At 41.8% G+C, this 22226-nt stretch overlaps 1 protein-coding gene across 13 annotated transcripts in view; it reads left to right on the forward strand.

Annotated features, from left to right (window-relative positions):
- The window catches only part of EML1 (EMAP like 1), a 168503-nt gene that overhangs the window by 74425 nt on the left and 71852 nt on the right, over positions 1 to 22226 (forward strand). For 11 of the 13 annotated variants that reach the window (XM_014854571.3, XM_014854574.3, XM_070514302.1 and 8 more), the window contains exon 2: positions 20481 to 20663. In XM_014854571.3, coding sequence (XP_014710057.1) covers positions 20481 to 20663 — 183 coding nt within the window. Of the gene's footprint in view, positions 1 to 119; positions 240 to 20480; positions 20664 to 22226 lie in introns of those variants that run through there. The other 2 variants (XM_070514307.1, XM_070514305.1) reach the window with 2 other exon arrangements.

The following is a 22226-nucleotide window of genomic DNA, read 5'->3' on the forward strand; positions in this document are numbered from 1 at the left end:
TCCCGTTGGAGATTGGGTCTTTAAAGAGGTAATTAGGTTAAAATGAGGTCACTAGAGTGGGCCTTGATCCAAATGACTAGTGTCCTTATAAGAAGGGGAGATTAGGACACAGACAGGCACAGAAGGATGACCATGTGGAGACACAGAGAGAAGATGGCCAGGTACAAGCCAAAGGCAGAGGCCTCGGGAGAAACCAGCCCTGCTGACACTTGGATCTCGGAATTCCAGCCTCCAGAACTGTGAGAAAATAAATTTCTGCTATTTAAGCTGCCCAATTTGTGATACCTTGTTACAGTGCCTGAGCAGACTAATCCACCCTCATATAGTGTCTGGACCAGGTCAGCGTGAGGACTGTCACAAAATGTCCGGACCCAGTAGGCCCACAGTGCACATGTGGCTTAGGAAGGTGACAGAATGCTCTTTCTCTGCAGAATTTTCACCCATGAAGAAAAAGGAAGGAATTGAAGTCGTCCGTGTTTTTGCAGTCTGGGTATTGATTTCTAGGTTCATTTCATAGATGTCTGATAGTTAGAGTGTTTTTTTTTTCTTTATGGCTCCAAATCATTATACGTTTATTATCCACCAATGTTTCATTTTCTTTATTTCAAAAATGCAGGTACAAGCTCATTAGTTCTCATCTTAAACATTCTGTTAGCTGTTCTTATATAGACTAGGCATTCTTGGGATGCCTTTCTTTTCTGGCTAACTCCTTAGTCCTTTAAAACTTAGCCGCCACTGTCCTGTGGACCAAGGAGCCCTCCAGACCCTCCAGCCTTGTCTGAGGGTCTGTGCATCTCTTTGAATGCCTGCCTCTTTCTCTGCCATTGCGTTTTTCTTAAAGCAACTGTCTGCGCTTACAGACTCTGCGCCTCGGTCACCCAGCACAGCCTCTGATACAGAGAGTGAGGAGATGAATGAAAGAATGAATATATCATTTTCTTGAAGGCCAGTCATTCAAAATGGTTGAAAAAAATTGGGAGCACTTTTTTATTGTGGTAATATATATATATGTGTGAGATATATATATATATATATAACAAAGCTTGTGATTTTAGCCATCTTTAAGTATACAAATTCGCTGACATTAATTATGTTCCCAATGCTGTGCAACCTTCATCACTACCATCTGTTTCCAAGGTTTTTCATCACCCCGAACAGAAACTGTGCCAAGAAGCAATAGCTCCCATCCCCCGTCCCCTAGCCTGCCTCTGCCCTTATGAATTTGCCTATTCTCGACATTTTATATAACTGGAATCATACAGTGCTTGTCTTTTTGTGGCTGGCTTCTTTCACTTAGCAAATGTTTTCAAGTTCCATCCGTGTTGTAGCTTGTATCAGAACTTCGTTTCTTTTTCTTGGTGAATAATAATATTCCATTGTATGGCTATACCACATTTTCTTTATCCATTCATCAGCTAATGGACACTGGGTTGTTTCTATCTTTTGGCTGTTGTGAATAATGCTGCTATGAATGTGAGTGTGCAAATATCCACTTGAGTCTCTGTTTTCAGTCCTTTTGGGTGTGTACTCTAGGAGTGGAAGGGTAATTCTCTGTTTAACTTTTTGAGGAATGACCACACTGTTTTGCATAGTGGCTGCACCATTTTACATTCCCACCAGCAGTGTACAAGGTTCAATTTCCCCACATCCTCACCGGTGCTTAATTTTCAATTTTGTTGATTATAGCCATCATAGTATGTGTGACAGGGTGTCTCATTGTGATTTCAATTACAGTTCTCCAATGATCAATGATGTTGAACATCTTTTTATGTGCTAATTGTCCATTTGCATATCTTCTTTGGAGAAATGCCTATTCAAGTCCTTTGCCCATTTTTTATTGGGTTGTTTATCTTTTTGTTGTTTAGCAAAATGGCTGAAACTTTAAAAAGTGGGCTCCTTAAAAGGGTAGCTCCTTCCTAATACTTGTCTTTCTGGGAAGCTTATTCTCTGAGGGTTCTGGATTGACAAGGTTATTTTAACCATCTCCTGTCCCTTCTTCTGGCCTTGGCTTTCTCCCATTTTTTTTTTCTAAGTGTTTATGTTTCAGGTTAAATTTCAAATGGTACTCAAATAAAGAATCAAACTGCAAATTTTCACATTGGAAAATGCTACCACTCAAATGCACAAATATCCTTTTCAAGTGCATTTAAGAAATTAGAGAACTACTTTGTCAATTTCTATTATTCGAGCGCTCTTTAAAAGTGATCACGTTATAGAAATGTACTTGGAGCGCTATTTTCCAGTGTATTTTCGGATGGAGTTGGAAGCAGGGCTTTGAATATGGAGAGGCAAATGTCTTCTTGGATAGATCTGAATATTCAGCCAAACGGTTTAGTTGGTTGTTTAATCTCAGTCTCGCTCTCCGAACTCTAAGTGGAAAGAGAGCCCAGTGGAGAGTGCCGCAGCCCCCAGGGGTAGGTGCTGTGGAAACACGTCTGGTCGGGGCCCCAGACCTGAGCCCTCGGCAACTTGGTGCTGCTCCCATTGGACCATCAGCAGCTGTGAGCCAGAGGGTTGTATCTTTTGTAGAATTTGGAATAAGGAGCTTCCAGTGGGATTTTAAAAGCTAATCTAAGAGAGTAAAATTGGAGGGTGGGATGTAGGGGAGATACAGTCCTACTATGACTGCTGGAGTATGTAGCAGTGGCCCTGATTAAAAATATTTTTCTTTCTTTCTTTTTTTTTTTTTTGAGGTCCATTGAGAAAAAAATTCTGCTATGACCTTTAGGTCCAGAAACAGTCCAATTTAACTTTTTCCTTTCTTTGTCCAAACTGAATATTTTCTTATTCTTTGTATCCTGCCTCATTCCACAAAGGGTTTTTGATATCTTGTAATACTTGAGTAGATTTTCTGGAATCATTAAAGTATATATAATTTTTTTTACTGAAAGATGGCAGGGTTTTTTGGCTGCTTCCCTCCCCTTTTTAAAAAAAAAGGCTCCCTGGAAATATCATTGACATACAATAATCTGAACATATTTAAATGAACAATTTGATAAGTTTTGACATATGCGTATATCCATGAAACCATAACCACAATCAAGATAATGAACATATTCATCGTCCCCTAAACTTTCTTTGTGCCCTCTTATCATCCCTCTGTCCCCCCACCCCAAACGACTAACCTTCTGTCACTAAAGATTAGTTTGCATCTTGTGTGATTTCATATAGATGGAATCCTACAGCATGCGCTCTGTTTCTGGTTTCTTTCCCTCAGCATAATTATTTTCAGATTCATCCACATTGTTCTTGTTCAGTCTTAAAATGTCCTTGTTACTATTGTGTTGACACACCACAGTTTGTTGATATATTCACTTGTTGATGGACATTTGGGCTGTTTCTAGTTTTTAGCTACTTCCAGCTAAACTGCTTTGAACGTTTGTGTCCAAGTCTGTGCGTGGACGTGTGCTTTCCTTTCTCTTGGGTAGATACGTAGGAGAGGAATGGTTGGATCACACCGTGGGCGTAGGTTTAACTGTTTTCCAAAGTGGTTGCACCATTTTACATTCCCACAGCAGTGTGTCAGAGATCCAGTTGCTCCATGTGCTTACCAACACTTTTTTCGTAATATGTTTGTCTGATTTTAACATCACAGTAATACCTAATAGAAGAATTGAGAAGTATTCCCTCCTCTTTGATTATCTGGAAGAGTTTGCGTAGAACTGGTATTATTTCTTCCTGAAATGTGCGATAGAATCCACCAGTGAAGTTATGTGGGTCTGGGGTTTTGTGGAAAGGTTTTTGTCTACAAATTCACTCTCTTTGACAGACCTATTTAGATTATCTATTTGTTCTTATGTGAGCCTTGCTAGTTTTGTCTCTCAAGGAATTTGTGTATTTCATCTAGGTTATTGAATTTGGTGACATAAAGTTGCTCCTAATATTCCCTGTTATCCTTCTAATACCTGTTGATCTGTAGTGCTGTCACCTCTTCTTCCTGATATTGATACTTTATGTATTCTCTTTTTTTTTCCTGATTAATTCATCTATAGGTTTGTCAATTTTATTTGTTGTCTCAAAGAATCAGCTTTTGGTTTCACTGGGTTTCCCTGTTGGTGTTTTTTTGCCCTGTTTCCCTGATTTCTGCTCCCAGGTCTATGACTTCCTTTCTTCTCTTTACTTTGGGTTTCTTAAGGTAGAAGCTGAGGTCATTTCCCATCACCTCCTCCTCTTGCTTCTTCCTCTTTTCTTCTGAAGTTATTTAGAGCTATAAAATTCTCTCTCAGAACCATTTTAGCTGCACCCCACAAATTTTTATATGCTATCTTTTCGTGTTCATTCAGTTCAAAATACTTTCTAATTTCCCTTTCTGTCCAACCTGAGTTGATTTTGTGCAAGTTGTAAGGTCTGTGTCTAGATTCATGGATTTCCAGTTGTTCCAGCACCGTTTGTTGAAAATACTGTCCATTCTCCGTTGAATTGCCTTTGCCCGTTTGTCGAAGACCAGTTGACTATGTTCGAGTGGTCTATTTCTGGGCTCTAGTCTGTTCTTTCACCAGTAACGTGATGTCTTGATTACTGTTGCTTTATAACAAGTCTTAAGGTCAGGTAGAGTCAGTTCTCCAACACTGTTGCCCTTCTTCAGTATTGTGTTGACTATTTTGGGTCATTTGCCTTTCCATATGATCTCTAGAATCAGCTTTTCAATCTTCACAAAATAGCTTGCTAGGATTATGATTGGGATTGTGTTGAATCTATAGATCAAGTTGGGAAAAATTGACGTCATAACAATATTAGGACTTCTAATCCATAAACGTGGGCTATCTCTCCATTTCTTTAGATCTTTTTTAAATGTTTCATCATAATTTTATAATTTTCTGCATATAACTCCTATATGTATTTTGTTAGACTTATACCTAAGTATTTCATTTTTTTAGTCCTCTTGTAAATGGTATTGTGTTTTTAATTTCACATTCTAATTGTTCGTTGATGGTAGAAAGGAAAGCAGTCAACTTTTATTTATTAACCTTGGATCATGCAACCTTGTTATAATCTCTTATTAGTTCTAGAGGTTTTTTTTGTTGATTCTTTGGAGTTTTCTACATAGACGGTCATATCATCTGCAAACAGTTTTATTTCTTCCTTCTCAATTTGTGTATCTTTTACTTCCTTTTCTTGTCATCTTGCACTAGCTGGGGCTTCCAGTATGATGTCGAATAGGAGTGATGAGAGGAGACAGCCGTGCTTTGTTCCTCGTCTCGTGGGAAATGATCCAGTCTCTCGCCGTGAGTGTAGTGTTAGCTGTATGCTTTTTGTAGGTGTTCTTTATCAAGTGCGGGAAGTTCTCCTCTGTTCCTAGTTTGCCAGATTTTCTCTTTATCACTGGTCTTAAGCAATTTGATTTTGCTCTGCCTTGGTATAATTTTCTTCATGTTTTTTGTGCTTGGGATTCGTCGAGCTTCTTGTTCTGTGGGTTTATAATTTTCATCAAATTTGGAAGAATTTCAGCCATTATTTCTTCAATTATTTTTTGTTCCCTGCTCTCTCCTCTCCTTTAGGGACTTGAGTTACAAAGATGCTAGGACACTTGAGGTTGTCTTACAAACTCCTTGGTGTTCTATTCTCGTTCTCTCTCTCTTGTCTGTTTTCTCTCTGTATCTCATTTTGGACAGTTTCTATTGCTGTTTCTTCATGTTCATTAATCTTTGCAGTCAGTCTCATCCAGCATATTATAGTTTCCATCTCTAGAAGCTTGAGTTATTTTTTAAATATATATCTTCCATGCTTCTCCATAACATATACGGTCTTTCCTCTAGCTTCTTGAATGTGTGTAATACAGTTATAATAACAGCTTAATTTTCCTTATCTAATAATTCTGTCATCTGTGTCATTTCTGGCTTAGTTTTGCTAGGTTGGTTCTTTTCCTTATTATGGGTCATATTTTCCTGCTTTTTTGAATGCCTGGTTTTTGGGGATTTTTTATTGGATCCCAGACATTGAATTGTACCTTGTGGGGAGCCGGATATTTTTATATTGCTATAAATACTTCTCAGCTTTGTTCTGGGATGTGGTTAGGTTCCTTGGAAACTGTTTGATTCCTTCGAGTCTCACTCTTAAGCTTTATGAGGGGGACCAGAGTAGGGTTTAGTCTGGGGTAAAATCCCATAAGTGTTCTCCCTGTGGATTATAAGCCCTGTGGGTTATGTGGTTTTCCACTCTGGCTGATGGTGGCAGGAACTCTTGCCAGTGCTGTGTGAGCTGTGGTGGTTGTTCTCTCTGTTCTTTTCGGCTGGTTCTTTCACCAGCCCCGGGTCATTTCCTCACGGGTAAATGCTCGTCAGTTCTCAGCTGAAGACTCGGGGATGTTCTCTGCAGATTTCCGAAGTCTTCTCTCTCTGCAGCTTGCTCCTCTTCAGTACTCTGCCCTGTGGACTCTAGTCATCTTGGCTTCTCTGGACGTCCAGCTCTGTCTCCCCAACTTAGGGAGACCTCCAGGTCCACCTGGGTTCCCCTCCCTGCATCACTTCCTGGAAACTCTCCAGGCTGTCTGCTGGGGCAACTGTAGGGTTCACCTCTTTTGCTTACTGTCTCTGGGTGATCGATGTCCCTCATTGTCTGATGTCCAGTGTCTTAAAAACCTTTGTGTAATATGCTTTGACTGTTCTTTTTCACTAATTTAGGTAGGATGACAAATCCAGTTTCTGTTGCTCCATCTTGGCTGAAGCAGAAGTTGATGGCACTTTTTAAAAAGTAGTTAACACAATGTCAATAAGAAAGGGCAAAGAAAAAGTTCTACAGGAGCAACAGTCATCACAAAGAAGAGAATGTGGGTTTTGGGAGGTTAGAACTCAAACTTTCCTTTACGTTCTAACCTTAGAATCTTGTTGCTCCACTTGTTAAATAAGAATCTGGGAGATGAGTTCTACGAGGAGAAGCTAGGTATTTTTGGTCTTAAGTGTCTTTCAAGAGCCAAACATACCTACTGTATTATCCTGAAGACTGACTGCTAGCTTCAGTGCATTTCAGGAAATTTTATCTTAGAGAACCAGTTATCTGGCTTTGGCTCCATTGATGGATTTTAAACCACATAAACTGTGCTTTTCTGACTTTCATCCCAACTGTTAAAGGACAGGCTCTCATGCAAGTGAATATTGCCTGAAACTAATCACAACTATTCAGTCTAGAAGACAATGTGTTATGGGTAATGTAACCTTATAGTACTTTAAATAGAAAGTTTTTTTATAATAATGGAAATCTATAGGAAAACTTAGGATAAGAATAGCTTTTATTCTTTTTGCTGAAAGGTTTTAAAACCATTGTATCCAATAAAAATTTATTAAAGCCACCTTTTTAGATACTTTTTGTTAAGTCGGCTTAGGGACTGACAACATCTTATCCAGAAGTGAACAGCAAATATAACAAGTTCATGTTGTAATAGTCTGTACGTAAAATGAAAATTCAGGCCACTGTTTCAGATCTTCTTCAAGTCCTACCCGATGCTCATTACTTTGTCTGCTCTCCCCTTCCCCACCTCCATAATTTTAATCTTTCCTTTTATGGTTAGGATTTGGCAGTCCTGCATGACTTGCGAGGAGCATTATTAAAACGCATTAGTCTTTTTTCTCTCTCTCTCTCCTCCCAGCTGTCCCAGGGGCTGGGTAGGCCGTTCCTGCGCTCAGTGCTCCTGGTCCTGCAACCTTCAGAGCAAAGCCAAGTTTTCAGGCACATTGCTTCACACGTTATTGGGGGCTTCTTTTCTGTTCGACTGCAGGATCTCTTGTTTGCCTTAAAACCGTAAAGTGGACAAAAAAGCATTAACAACCTTCAAGTACCCAGGGCTTTTAGTTTCTGACAGAAAAGAGAAACAAAATTACTTCTGCAAAGGTGGAGGGGTATGTGTGTGTGTGCATGCCAGTGTGTATGGGTGTGGGGAGTGTGTGTGCATGTGTGTGTGCATGCCAGTGTGTATGGGTGTGGGGTGTGTGTGTGCATGTGTGTGTGCATGCCAGTGTGTATGGGTGTGGGGTGTGTGTGTGCATGTGTGCGTGTGTGTGCATGCCAGTGTGTATGGGTGTGTGTGTGTGCGTGTGTGTGTGCATGCCAGTGTGTATGGGTGTGGTGTGTGTGTGCATGTGTGTGTGTGTGCATGCCAGTGTGTATGGGTGTGGGGTGTGTGTGTGCATGTGTGTGTGCATGCCAGTGTGTATGGGTGTGGTGTGTGTGTGCATGTGTGTGTGTGTGTGCATGCCAGTGTGTATGGGTGTGGGGTGTGCATGTGCGTGTGTGCATGCCAGTGTGTATGGGTGTGTGTGTGTGCGTGTGTGTGTGCATGCCAGTGTGTATGGGTGTGGGGTGTGTGTGCGTGTGTGTGCATGCCAGTGTGTATGGGTGTGGGGTGTGTGTGCGTGTGTGTGCATGCCAGTGTGTATGGGTGTGTGTGTGTGCGTGTGTGTGTGCATGCCAGTGTGTATGGGTGTGGGGTGTGTGTGCGTGTGTGTGCATGCCAGTGTGTATGGGTGTGGGGTGTGTGTGCGTGTGCGTGTGTGCATGCCAGTGTGTATGGGTGTGGGGAGTGTGTGTGCATGTGCGTGTGTGTGTGCATGCCAGTGTGCATGGGTGTGGGGTGTGTGTGCGTGTGTGTGTGCATGTGTGTGTGCATGCCAGTGTGTATGGGTGTGGGGTGTGTGTGCGTGTGTGTGTGCATGTGTGTGTGCATGCCAGTGTGTATGGGTGTGGTGTGTGTGTGCATGTGTGCGTGTGTGTGCATGCCAGTGTGTATGGGTGTGTGTGTGTGCATGTGTGTGTGCATGTGTGTGTGCATGCCAGTGTGTATGGGTGTGGGGTGTGTGTGCGTGTGCGTGTGTGCATGCCAGTGTGTATGGGTGTGGGGAGTGTGTGTGCATGTGTGTGTGTGTGTGCATGCCAGTGTGTATGGGTGTGGGGTGTGTGTGCGTGTGTGTGCATGCCAGTGTGTATGGGTGTGGGGTGTGTGTGTGCATGTGTGCGTGTGTGTGTGCATGCCAGTGTGTATGGGTGTGGGGTGTGTGTGTGCATGTGTGTGTGTGTGTGCATGCCAGTGTGTATGGGTGTGGGGTGTGTGTGCGTGTGCGTGTGTGTGTGCATGCCAGTGTGTATGGGTGTGTGGTGTGTGTGTGCATGTGTGTGTGTGTGTGCATGCCAGTGTGTATGGGTGTGGGGTGTGTGTGCGTGCGTGTGTGCATGCCAGTGTGTATGGGTGTGGGGTGTGTGTGCGTGTGTGTGCATGCCAGTGTGTATGGGTGTGGTGTGTGTGTGTGTGCATGCCAGTGTGTATGGGTGTGGGGTGCGTGTGTGTGTGCATGTGCATGCCAGTGTGTATGGGTGTGGGGTGTGTGTGTGTGCATGCCAGTGTGTATGGGTGTGGGGTGCGTGTGTGTGTGCATGCCAGTGTGTATGGGTGTGGGGTGCGTGTGTGTGTGCATGCCAGTGTGTATGGGTGTGGGGTGTGTGTGCGTGTGTGTGTGCATGCCAGTGTGTATGGGTGTGGGGTGTGTGTGCGTGTGTGTGTGTGCATGCCAGTGTGTATGGGTGTGGGGTGTGTGTGTGCATGTGTGCGTGTGTGTGCATGCCAGTGTGTATGGGTGTGGGGTGTGTGTGTGCATGTGTGTGTGTGTGTGCATGCCAGTGTGTATGGGTGTGTGGTGTGTGTGTGCATGTGTGCGTGTGTGTGCATGCCAGTGTGTATGGGTGTGGGGTGTGTGTGCGTGCGTGTGTGCATGCCAGTGTGTATGGGTGTGGGGTGTGTGTGCGCATGTGCGTGTGTGTGTGCATGCCAGTGTGTATGGGTGTGGGGTGTGTGTGCGTGTGCGTGTGTGTGTGCATGCCAGTGTGTATGGGTGTGGGGTGTGTGTGCGTGTGTGTGTGTGCATGCCAGTGTGTATGGGTGTGGGGTGTGTGTGCGCATGTGCGTGTGTGTGTGCATGCCAGTGTGTATGGGTGTGGGGTGTGTGTGCGCATGTGCGTGTGTGTGTGCATGCCAGTGTGTATGGGTGTGGGGTGTGTGTGCGTGTGTGTGTGTGCATGCCAGTGTGTATGGGTGTGGGGTGTGTGTGTGTGCATGTGTGTGCATGCCAGTGTGTATGGGTGTGGGGTGTGTGTGTGCATGTGTGTGTGTGTGCATGCCAGTGTGTATGGGTGTGGGGTGTGTGTGTGTGCATGTGTGTGCATGCCAGTGTGTATGGGTGTGGGGTGTGTGTGCATGTGTGTGTGTGTGTGCATGCCAGTGTGTATGGGTGTGGGGTGTGCATGTGCGTGTGTGTGTGCATATGTGTGTGGAATTAAACATTCCAGAGATTTCGAGGAATTTCAGGGCTCCATGGGAAGTCATTATTGGCTTGATAACTGTGGTTAGGCAAAATGAAATTAGAATATATTTCAAGATAAAGTAATTAACACATTTCCTAAATACTCCATAGAGAATTTCAAGGCTGTCTCTTTCTGTAAGTGATTGTGCTCATTCTTCCTCTTTTGCTGCATTCATTATTCCTTAGCTGAAACCCAGCAGCTCACCTGAAATCCTGCTCTTCCTCCTGTATTTGGATCTAGGTTTCTCCCGTCCTCATATTACATCCAGAGCTGGGCTCTTTGCCAAGCTTGTGATTTGGCGTATAGGGTTGGGGGCAGGGTGGGGACTGTTTCGTTGCTCTCTCATCCGGGTTCCTGTGTTTCTGTGATGGTTATTTGCTGGCCGGTCTCTCCTCTGCTAGACCGAGCGCCCTGAGGTTAGGAAGGTCGCAGTGTTTATTGCGTTGCCCGGCGCTAGGTCTGGCCCAGAAGGATGCTCAGTAACGTTTTATTGAACTGGATGGAAAGTTTGTTAGCTTTAAACTCCGTGTCATCTAAAGTCAACGTAGTCGCATGTTGCTTCTTAGGGTGATCTCATGTGTATTTTCTGGTCTCCAACACCACTATTTCACAACCTACGACTCATAAAAGATCTTTATGCCATTTCTTTCCAGATTTTCAGAGGCTCTGCTGAAGTTCCATTAATCAATAGGCCATGGCAGCATTTTTCTATCAGTCAAGGGCTGTTGAGGAATTCTTTCACAGTCAGGTATATGAGTGTTAGCTCGTGAGCCTCAGTTGAGAGAGGTTTACTGATGGATAGGGTCAGGTCTTGTAATTTTCTGTGAAGCGATGAATTTCAGAGCTGGGGCTCAGGTGGCAGGTCCAGCCCAGGGATGAGCAAGACTCGGAGCTCCTGAATGACCCAGATGATCAAAGGAGAACCAGGAGTCTTAGACGCGAAATAAAACTGGAACCCTTTAGCCAGGAGTGGTACCAGGGCTGCGAATCTGACAGTAGGGCTGAAATCGAGACCTTAAAATGACCGAGGATATATTGCTGCTCTACACTGCCTGGTTTTTATTTCTTTTGTTGTTGGTTACTATGGAATGGTTCAGAGTATGACAATATAACTTCTCTGAAAACAGCGCTTAATGGGGAAAGCCAGCTTTTATATGGGATGTCTATCTGCAAATTATTGAGTGAAAGGTTGTTATTCCTTATTGATTACATGATTGGTTCTAAAATATTAAAACCTTGTAAAAAGATTTTTTCTAACTAGCATTTGTCTGATATTTTCAAAAAGGTGAAATGATGCAAAAATTCTCTGTATATTTTACTTGGTATCATGCAGGTCCCACTGGAGTTAATACTTGTCATTTGGATGGACAACATGATACGGTGAAAAGAGCAGAGGCTTTTCAGCTAGCCCTTGGCTTGCTGCTTTCTAGCTGCACGACTTTAGATGAGGTGGACCAGAAACTCAACTTCTCCAAGCTCATCTATGAAATGGGGCTAACCCCTAAATGGGAGGATGTTATACAGACTGGAGATAATGCAGTGCGAGGCGTAGGATCTGATGCACAGTGGGTGGGGAATAAAGGGTAGCTGTTATTTTTTTGGTGCTGTCCTTATTATTTTAAATAATTAAAGAAAGAACATTAAGAACATCTCTGGATAAAGGGGACAGATTCTAAGTTAACCTTTTAAAATGAATAGGCTTCCTTTGACCTCCAGGAACATTCCTCAGACAACATCTCCGTATCACCAGAAGATTTATAGACTCAAGAGCCTGTTTTCATCTCTAGATAATGAGATAATCATATGAATGGAGGAAAAAGTGCACTTACCTTGCCTTTTCAGTAGATTAAAACAGACAAGTTACCTGAAGATCTTGTTGTGCCACTTTTTACTCTAAAAAGGTTATTAAAGTTAAAAGTCAGAGCTAGATGAAGATCTGGGGTAAAGGGAGAGCTACAAGGTCATCCTTTTGCCTGTGGAAGCAGAGATGCTCGGCACCTGCCTGGACCCGTGATATCACTTGAAACGCAGAAAGAGGCCAGCATTTGGCTAGGTTCTCACGAGAGTCAAGTCAGAGATGGAGCCGTGGATGGAATTCTTGGTCCATCCTTTGGCCGCTAATCACGTGCTGTCATGCGAGAGGGCTTGTAAGGAACTATTCTCTGTCTTAAGATGAATGTCGTGTGTCCTCAGCTTGACCAGAGGTGCTCCAGAGGCAGAAATAGTAACTTTTCCTCTAGCCTAGGCCTCTCTCATGGGCCAACCATTGCACAGTACTCACAAAGTTTGTTCAATAACTATTGTTAATGTTGATTTCACTGAAGGTCCATGTTGGCTTTTTGCTATTATAGCACTAATATCAGGGCTGGCCCGTGGCTGAGTGGTTAAGTTTGCGCACTCCGCTTCAGTGGCCCAGGGTTTTGCTGGTTCAAATCCTGGGCGCAGACATGCCACCGCTCATCAAGCCACGCTGAGGTGGCATCCCACATGCCACAACTAGAAGGACCCACAACTAAAATATACAACTATGTACTGGGGGGATTTGGTGAGAAAAAGCAGGGGACAAAAAGGAAGATTGGCAACAGTTGTTAGCTCAGGTGCCAATCTTAAAAAGAAAAACCAATAATCTTAAGAACAACAAACTGTAATCATACTAAACTACCATTTGCGTTGAGCGTCTATTTGCCGTCGTTCTATTAGGTGTTTCATATGCATTAACATTTATGCTCACATGAACTTCAGGAGGCAGGTGGTCTGATTCCTGGAGTGGTCATTTGCCAAGGTCACAGAGCTAACAGGTGACGGACGCAGGAATTGAGCCCTGCCTGACTTGAATCTCAAAGTGCTCTTTCTGAAGCCCCAGGACCCAGCCAGTCCAGTGCAGGTAACACGGGCACCCAGCCTGTCCAAGGACTCGTTTTCTGAGCCGTGTTTGCACGCTGACAAAGTGCCCTGAGGCTGCAATTTGTAGCCCCCGGAAGGTCTGAGGCATCTGCATTAAGGGCCTCACTCTGCTGCTGGGTTGGGTCCACCTGGGATTAAATCTCTTGTGTCCTTGGCCCCCGGGACAGTTTGCCCTGCATGATCGCCATCTGAGAGATAGTTACCTGATACTGACATAAAGGGACCTCTGCCTGTCCGTGTAAATAGAGCCCCATGCCTGCCTAAGGCAGTGAGCAGGTGCTCAGCCCCAGCCCGCAGTTCCAGCTCACACAGAGGTTTTAAAAACCCAAGAGAGGTAAAAATATAGAGAATATTGACAGAATGTGAAAATTTTGGAAAAAAGATAAAGCAGCTCTATTGTTAAAACTGTTTTAATGACGTCCACAGATACATTTTAGAGGTACAGGAACAAAAATTACTTTCAAATAAATAGTTTAAGGTGTTATTTGTGCTGGATTCCCAAGCCAATGAGATTTTCTTTGCTAGAATTCAGATGAACTCTCCCATTTTGTGCAGTGGCATCCTGTAAAACGTTCAGAGGTTGGGATTGACTTGTGTTGGTTAAACCAAGCTTTGGGTTTTGTTTTCATTATGCTAATCAGCCTTTTTCCCAGCTGAGTTGGAGAGTAAAGTCATCGAACAACACTGGCCTTCTCTGTGCACAAGAGGGTTAAGAACTTCAGAGAGCTCACGCTGCTGCCAAGAAGCCTCCCGGTCTATTCTTGAGCGTAATCACCTGCAGGGACAGAAGTAAGACGATCGGTTTCAGGTTAAAAGCGGTGATTCTGGCAGGATTTGAAAAGCACAAGGATTATGTCATGGGGGAAACTTCAGCAAACCTCACAAGTGGAGGTTCTCTCAAGGAGATTATACCTTGCAGTTTTTAATCACTTGCATTTGAAGGCAGATATTGAGCTGGTTGGGGTTTTGTTTTTTGGCAAAATTTTTAAATTAGACCTTTTTCTATATAAATTTGGCGCCGTAATTAAAATAGAGTCTGATTTATGCAGTTTTATTAAAGCTATCTATAGCACACACTGAGACCACAGTGATGCTATTTTGCATAATAAATTTTTAGAATGCAGGGCAAGCCTGTCCTGTCTTACTTGGTGTTGTTGTATGATATTGATTTGAAAACGCAAAGGTGGACAATAGAGGCCAACTTATCCTCTTCAGTACTAAAGCCAATGGGTAGACTGCATCTCAGTTGAACTCTCAAAAAGTTACCTTATTGTTATGTTAACATTCAACAAAACTGTCTTGTTCGAGACAATTCCATGTATTTTAACACAGTATAGATTCATCTAACGACTCCCACCGTCAGATACAAAACATTTCCATCACCCCCCAAAACTCCCTTGTGCTACGCCCCTACCCCAGCCCTTGGAAACCACTGATCGACCCTCCTTCACTATAGTTTTGTCTTTTGAAGAATGTCATATAAATGGAATCATACAGTGTATAACCTTTTGAGACTAGCTTCCCTCCCTCAGCATGAAGCCCTTGAGATCCATCCAAATTGTTACACATGTCAGTAGTTCATCCTTTTTATTGCTGAGTGGTATTCCATCGTATGGATGTACCACAGTTTATCTATTCATCAGCTGAAGCACGTCGGAGCTGTCTCCAGTTTTTACCGAGTATGAATAGAGCCGCTATAAACGTTGGTGTACAGGTTTTTGTATGAATGTGAGTGTTCATTTCTCTAGAGTAAGTACTTAGGGATTGCTAGGTTACATGCTAAGAACATGTTTAACTTTATAAAGAACTGCTAGACTGTTTTCCAGAGTAGCCATACCATTTCATGTGCCTGCCAGCAACGGAGGAGAGTTTCGTTTGCTCCACGTTCTCACAGCATTTGGTTTTGTCAGCGTTTTGTATTTTAATCACTCTAACAGGTGGGCAGTGATATCTCATTGTGGTTGGAGTCTGCGTTTCCCTGATGGCTAATGACGAACAGCTTTTCCTGTGCCCATTCGCTCTTTGGTCAAGTGTCTATTTAAGTCTTTTGCCTATTTTTTAATTGGGTTGTTTGTTTTCTCACTGTTGGGTTTTGAAAGTTGTTTATATGTCTCAGTCAACAGGGAGATAGAGAGAAAAGGACATACCCACATACCCCGAGGCCCACCAGTATTCCTAACTGAAGCGGTATGAATCCTGCATTAGGAGCACAAAGAATGGAGTATCTAGTTCTCAGAAGGGAAGGAGAGTGAGAAAGGATGTTCGCAAGTTCTTACCTCACAGTTTGACTTCTTTAAGGAGATATGTCTATGATATACGTTTTTTAAAGAGTTATACAGTGTTTTCTTCATAAAGGCTTAACAGTTTTAGATGTATGTGAGTGTTAATAAGTTCCCTGGGTTCTCAGGTATTTAATATCTGCTGTTCTCTCTCAGAAGTGCCGTAGACAGACTTGAGAAATATTTCTATGTATGAAGCAATTATCTTAGCAATTACCTAGAAAGTTTACAGAGCCTGAATTTAGAGGCAAGTTAGAATTATTTCCAGTAAGTAGAAGTTACAGGATGATAGATTTCAACTTCAAAAGCCATGATTATCTGAATATTCCTTATGCTTTCATATTACGATGCTTTTGTTTAAGTTGTTTCCTTTGCCTGGAACGCCATTCTTCTTGCTTTTCCACCTTGTCAATGTTTTTATCCTTCAAGACCAGCCCCTACTTGCTTCTTTTCTACAAATACAATTAATATCCCCTTCTCTGTGTTCACTTACCACTTTGTACATTTCTCAATTAGATAACCTATCAAATTGTTTTAGAATTTGTGGACATATGTCTTCTCCACTACACAGAGACCTTCTCAAGGATAACTGTGTGAATCGATCATCTTTATATCCCTAGAAACTAATTTGATGCATGCTTCATGGGAGATACCTGTTTACCCATTTATTCATTCATTTACCAAATATTTATTGAGTTCCTACTGTGTGTTACATATTGGCAACATAGAGCAGTGGACAAGTGGAAAAGATCCCTGCTTTCATGGGACTTACATCTTATTGATGTTTTTCAGAGGGCTGGCTTCTGATTTTGTTGATTTTCTTCATCGTTTGTCAGTGTTTTATCCCATTGATTTCCGCTCTTTGTTCTTTCCCTTCCTTTTGCTTGATTTGGGTTTAGTTTGTGCTTCTTTTTCTAGTTACTTAACATGATAGCTGAGAATCACTGATTTGAGAATTCTCTCCTTGTCTAATAAAGGGATTTTTTAAAGCTATTAATTTTCCTCAGAGACCTGCTTTAGCTACATCCCACACATTCTGATATATTTTCATTATCATTCAATTAAAAATATTTTGTAATTTCTCTTGTGATGTCTTTTTTGGCCTAATGGTTATTTAGAAGTGCGTTGTTTAATTTCCAAATATTTGGAGTTTTCTTGGTTCTCTTATAGTTTTTTTATTTCAAATTTAATACCATTGTCAGAGAACATGCTATTTCAATCTTTAAGTTTATTCAGGTCTGTGGTATGGCCAGAATATGATGTGTCCTGGTAAATGTACCATGTGTACTGCCATTGTTGGGTGTATCTTTCTGTACATACCAGTTAAGTCAAGGTGCTTTATAGCGTTGTTCAAATCTTCTTGTCTTTACTGATTTATTTTACTAGTTGTCCCATGAGTTGCTGGGAGAGCGGTGTTAAAATCTTTAGGAATAATTGTGGAATTGTCTGTTTCTCACTTCAATTCTGTCTGTTTTTGCTTAATGTATTTTAAAGCTCTATTATTTGGCAGGTTTATGATTGTCTTCTCTTCCTGATAAATTGACTCCTTTTTCATTATGAAATGGCCCTCTTTATTTCTGGTAATACATTTTATTTGACATCTATTTTATCTGATGTTAATAGTGCCACTCCAGACTTCTTAAGCTTGCTGTTTACATATTATGTCTTTTTCTCCATTCATTTACTTTCAACCTATCTGTGTACGTATTTAAAGTGTGTAGGGGCCGGCCCAGTGGCATAGCAGTTAAGTTCGCGCCTTCTGCTTCAGCAGCCCACAGTGCACCAGTTCAAATCCCAGGCGCGGACGTACGTACCACTCAGCAAGCCATGCTGTGGCAGGTGCCCCACATATAAAATAGTGGAAGATGGGCACAGATGTTAGCTCAGGGCCAACCTTCCTCAGCAAAAAGAGGAGGATTGGGGCGTGGATGTTAGCTCAGGGCTGATCTTCCTCAAAAATAGAAAAAGTAAAAATAAATAAATAAATAAATAAAGTGTGTGTCTTGTAAACAGCATATAGTTGGGTCTTTTTTTTCTGACATTCTCTACCTTTTAATTGATGTGTTTAATGCAATTATTGCTTTAATGTATAATATTTAATGTAATTATTACTGTGTTAGGTTTGGGTTTATGATTTTACTTTTTTGTTTTCTAATTGTCTCTCTTTTTTATTCCTCTCTTCCTCTTTTCCTTCCTGTTTTTGGATTATTTGAATATAGAATTTCAATTTGATTTCTCTGTTAGTTTTAGGTGTACTTCTTTGCATTATTCTCTAGCAGTTCCCTAGAGATTAAACTTTTCATAGATCCCTTACAGTTAAATGTATGCCTCATGTAAAATATTAAAATCTTGCAAGCTTATAGATTCATATTTGCCCCATCTTTTATGTTATGGTAGTTATATGTGTTACACATACATAGCTTATAAGTCCTATAAGACGGTGTGATAATTTTTGTCTTAAAGAGTTTAAAGGTTTATAAGAACATTAAGAGGAAAATGCAAAAGCAGAAAAAAGGTCTTGAGCTCATTCAGATATTTATCATTTCCATTGCTCTTCATTATTTTCTGAGGCTGTGAGTTATAGTCTTATGTAGTTTCCCTTTACCTTGAAGAATTCCTTTGACATTTCTTATAATGCAGATCTACTGGCAATGAATTCTTCCAGTTTTAGTTTATCCCAAAATGCCTTTATTTTGCCTTCGTTCTTGGAGGATATTTTTCCTGGCTATAGAATTCTGGATTGAATTTTCTTCATTTTGGTACTTTAAAGATGGTACTTCTGGTCTCCATGGTTTATGACAAGAAGTCAGCTATTACTCAGATTGTTGTTCCCCTGTATTTAATATGTCATTTTTCTCTTGCTGCTTTCAAAATGTGTGCTTTATCTTTTGGTTTTAACAGATGGATTATGACATACCTTGAGGAGAGCTTCTTGGTGTTTATTCTGCGTGGTGTTTGTTTAGCATTTTGTAATTTTACGTTTCTGTCCTTCATAGATTTCGGGATGTATGGGGACGTTATTTTTCAGATATTTTTTCTGCCCTGTTCTCTCTCTCCACATATTGCAATTAAGTGTATGCTGGACTGTTTAAGATCTTTTGACAAGTCCCTAAAGCTCTGTTGGATTTTTTTTTTTTTTTTAGTTTTTTCTCTGTGTTCTTCACCTTGAATACTTCCTATCGATCTCTCTCCTGTTTGCTTAGTCTTTCTCTGTCATATCCATTCAGCTGTGAAGTCCATTTTCAGTGAATTCTTTACTTCAGAAATCATATTTTTTCAGTTCTAGAATTTCCATTGGTTCATTTTTTTGTTTCTATTTCTCTGCCAACACTTGCTACTTCTCTACTGAACTTTTCACTCATTGAAAATATACTTATCTTACCTGTAGAGGGGATAGTCATAATATCTGTTTTAAATCCTTATCTTGTAGTTCCAATGTTTTGTTCATTTTGGAATTGAACTCAATTTATTGTCTTTTCTCTTGAGAGTGTGTTCTGTTTCTTGCTTCTTAGTATGTTCTCTCCTGGACATCAAGAGTGTCACGTTGTGAAGATTCTGTGTTCTGTTATTTTTCTCTAATGAGTGTTGTTTCCTTTGTTTCATTGGAACCCTTTCTTGGCTGCGCTTGAGCTACAAACTCTTTTTCGAGTCTATTCCACGTACGTGTGATTCACAGTCAGAGATATGAAGAAGGCAAGTTTGGGGATCCCCTCTCTGGCTTTTTCCCTCCTGGGATTTCCTTGCTCTCTTCAGTGTTCACAGTTTTCAGACTTCACTTTTTGGTTTTCTAAGGATGAAAAGACTTTGGGGTTTTCCATGTGTGCCCTCACCCCCATTGTGTGCACCACTTAGCCTCGGGCTAAAAGCCATGAAAGAGAGAATTTACTTGTATAGTTCCCCATCTGCCCGTCTCCAAGTGAGTGTGGGACTCCCCACCCGAGTCTGTAGGCTTGCGTCCACCCTCCAGTACCTTCAGGTTGTTGTTTTTGTTTTATTTCCAGGCTTAATAATTGCTTTCTGCAGGGAGGGTGCTATCCGAGAGGGGTCTGTCATGAAAGCAAAAGCAACCCCATAATGCTTACGTTTTAGTTGGGAGATGAAGACAATAAACAACAGTAAACAAACAAAAAGATGATTATAGCTCCTAATAATGCTGTGAAAGAGAGAAATAAGGTTGACGTGATCAACAGTACCAACTTTAGATAAGGTTGTCAGGAAGGTTGTCTGAAGAGTCCCCACTTGAGTTGAGACCTGAAGAATACGAGAATTTGGTCGTGCCAAAAGCTGGTTGAGAAATGTTTCAAGCAAAGGCAACAGCAGATACAAAAGCCCTAAGGTAGGAGAGAGAGGTCAGTATAGCTGAAGCACGGTAAGTGAAGGGAAGAGTGATATAAAACGAGGTTGGAGAGGCAAGGAAGACCACCAAGGGCCCGGTGGACCTTGATAAGGAATTGGGAATTAATGATTGTATACAAGAAACTATGATTACCACGGCCATAAGGGTATGCTTACAAAAAGACTCGCCCATTTATGTGGCTTTGTCAGAGTAGCCGTCCTTAGAAGTCTTGACTGGTGGATAGTATGGCCTTGAGATTATCTCACCTTACCTGTCAGTCGGCACTGTTGGAAGAGAAGTCGGAAGACCATGACACAGTGCCTTTCTACCATGTGTGGGAACTTGAAGTAGGTAAATTCTAGTATCCCCTCTATCTCTGAGGTTCTCCGACATCGCGGAAAAGAAAATAAGTTGGCCAGCATCTAGAAAAATATAATGGCAATTAAATCCACAGTTTAAAAAGAAGTGAAAAGCACAAACGTAGAGAATGAGAAGGCTGTAGGAGAGCGAAGCGTTGTACTTCTACATAGTAAACGATTTCACGTGATCGCTGCAGACGAGCCGCTGCCTTTGTTTTTAAAGATTATTATGTTATAGCAATGTGCCAGTATATGTGTATGGTCTGATTTCTCTCGGGGGCCTTTCGCTCACTTGCTCCTTCCTTTCCTTTGGTTTAGATGACAGCGCTTCTGCGGCGAGTAGCATGGAGGTAACAGACCGCATCGCCTCCCTGGAGCAGCGAGTCCAGATGCAAGAAGATGACATCCAGCTGCTCAAATCGGCTCTGGCCGACGTGGTCCGGCGGCTGAACATTACGGAGGAGCAGCAGGCCGTGCTTAACAGGAAAGGACCTACCAAAGGTGGGCGTTTTAGATACCTGGGAACAGCCGTAGAGTGCTCTCATTGGAGATTCTTGCTCTAGCAGATACATTGTATTCTTTCATGTTGACAGAGAACCAAAACTGAGAATAACAATGAAACAATGTTAGCGTTGTCAAAATCATCACAGAAACAGGGACAGTATTTTTTGGCTTGACGTTGGTGAACTGTATCGCCCGGCGGTGTACATCAGCAGGTCATCAGTAAGTGCTTGTGGAGTCGAGAAAGGAACGTCCACAAGGGACTGGAGAACAATTTTTTATCAAGACTCTGGGATAGAGTTAACTTGTAAAAAACCCACAATCCTTTGGGCGCCTCTTGGAGGCTGTTCCACGTAAAAACTTCTGATAACTGTCATCTCTTTCTCCGTACTCATCTTATGCTATCATTCAGTTTGGCACAGCAAATGCTTAATTGGTCATATGCCACGTGCAAAGCTCTGAGCCAAGGACTGGGGCCCAGCGGGGGCAGGCCCCTTCCTGAGGAGCTCAGAATGCTGAGATTTATCATAATATCCCCCCTTCTAGACAGTAAGCTCCTCTTGGGCAAAGGCTCCTCTTTCTTTTGCATCTCCTTCTGTGCTATCCATGAGAAAGTAACCTCCTACAGAATTCCAGATCTCATGGATTTCTGGCAAATTTAAATCACCATTTCATTTCCATGTGGCGCCTGGAAACAAAACATCAAAAAGCAGTATTTGTGTTTGAAGTAACTTTGTAGTGACCCTCTTCTTAAAACTTTGGGAAAACAACCCCTCATAAAAGCTTCTATCCTGCTGGCTAGTACCCTGATGTCTACTTGCAGCCGACAGGCATTGCTCATCTTTTGCTGGAATCGCTTTTCCTCGTGGCTGGCTCTAGAAAACAGAATTCATCCTGGCTGTAAAATTCCTTTGGTTAGAACATTTTGAGATGACAGTATGTAAATGTCCCTTTAAAATTAACTTCCTTTTTTTTATTTAGACTTAACAAATTCTTTCACAGTTACCATATTTTCCTTGGAGTCGGGAGAGGGTACTGTCTGATGTTGCATATGTTCGCTTTTTCTGAAGCTCTTGGCTGCAGTTTCACACATCTGTGGAAAGAAATCTATATCTCGTGCTTCAGGACAATTATCACCAGCGTCATGTGAGATGTACATGCTGGGCGTCGCCTACATTTTGAAGACTCTTTTTAAGTCATCTTTTTCTCCTAAGTTACAAAGCGCTTAGGGTATTTTAAATAGAAACCAGGTTATTTTAGGTCTTCTTGCCCTACTCGGCTCTCCAAAAATAATCCTGATGACTACTGTATCCTAAAGGGCACATTTGAAGTAGTTGCTTTATATTAAGCTTCAGACTTCGAAAACTTCTTTATTTTTAGAAAATTAGGGGAAAAAATAATACAAGAGGGCTTGCCCAGGAGTTTTCTTTTCTTGATGAAGAGTGAAGTGTGATTTTTATAAAACTTCCTGTAAGAGAAATAGGTTTTTTTCCTAGTTATAACTGATGTTTCTTTGTAACATTCTTTTCATAAGTGAAAATAAATCAAAACGTAGTAGCCAGA

This window comes from Equus asinus, chromosome 7 (genome assembly GCF_041296235.1).
Source record: "Equus asinus isolate D_3611 breed Donkey chromosome 7, EquAss-T2T_v2, whole genome shotgun sequence".
Classification (NCBI taxonomy): Eukaryota; Metazoa; Chordata; class Mammalia; order Perissodactyla; family Equidae; genus Equus; species Equus asinus.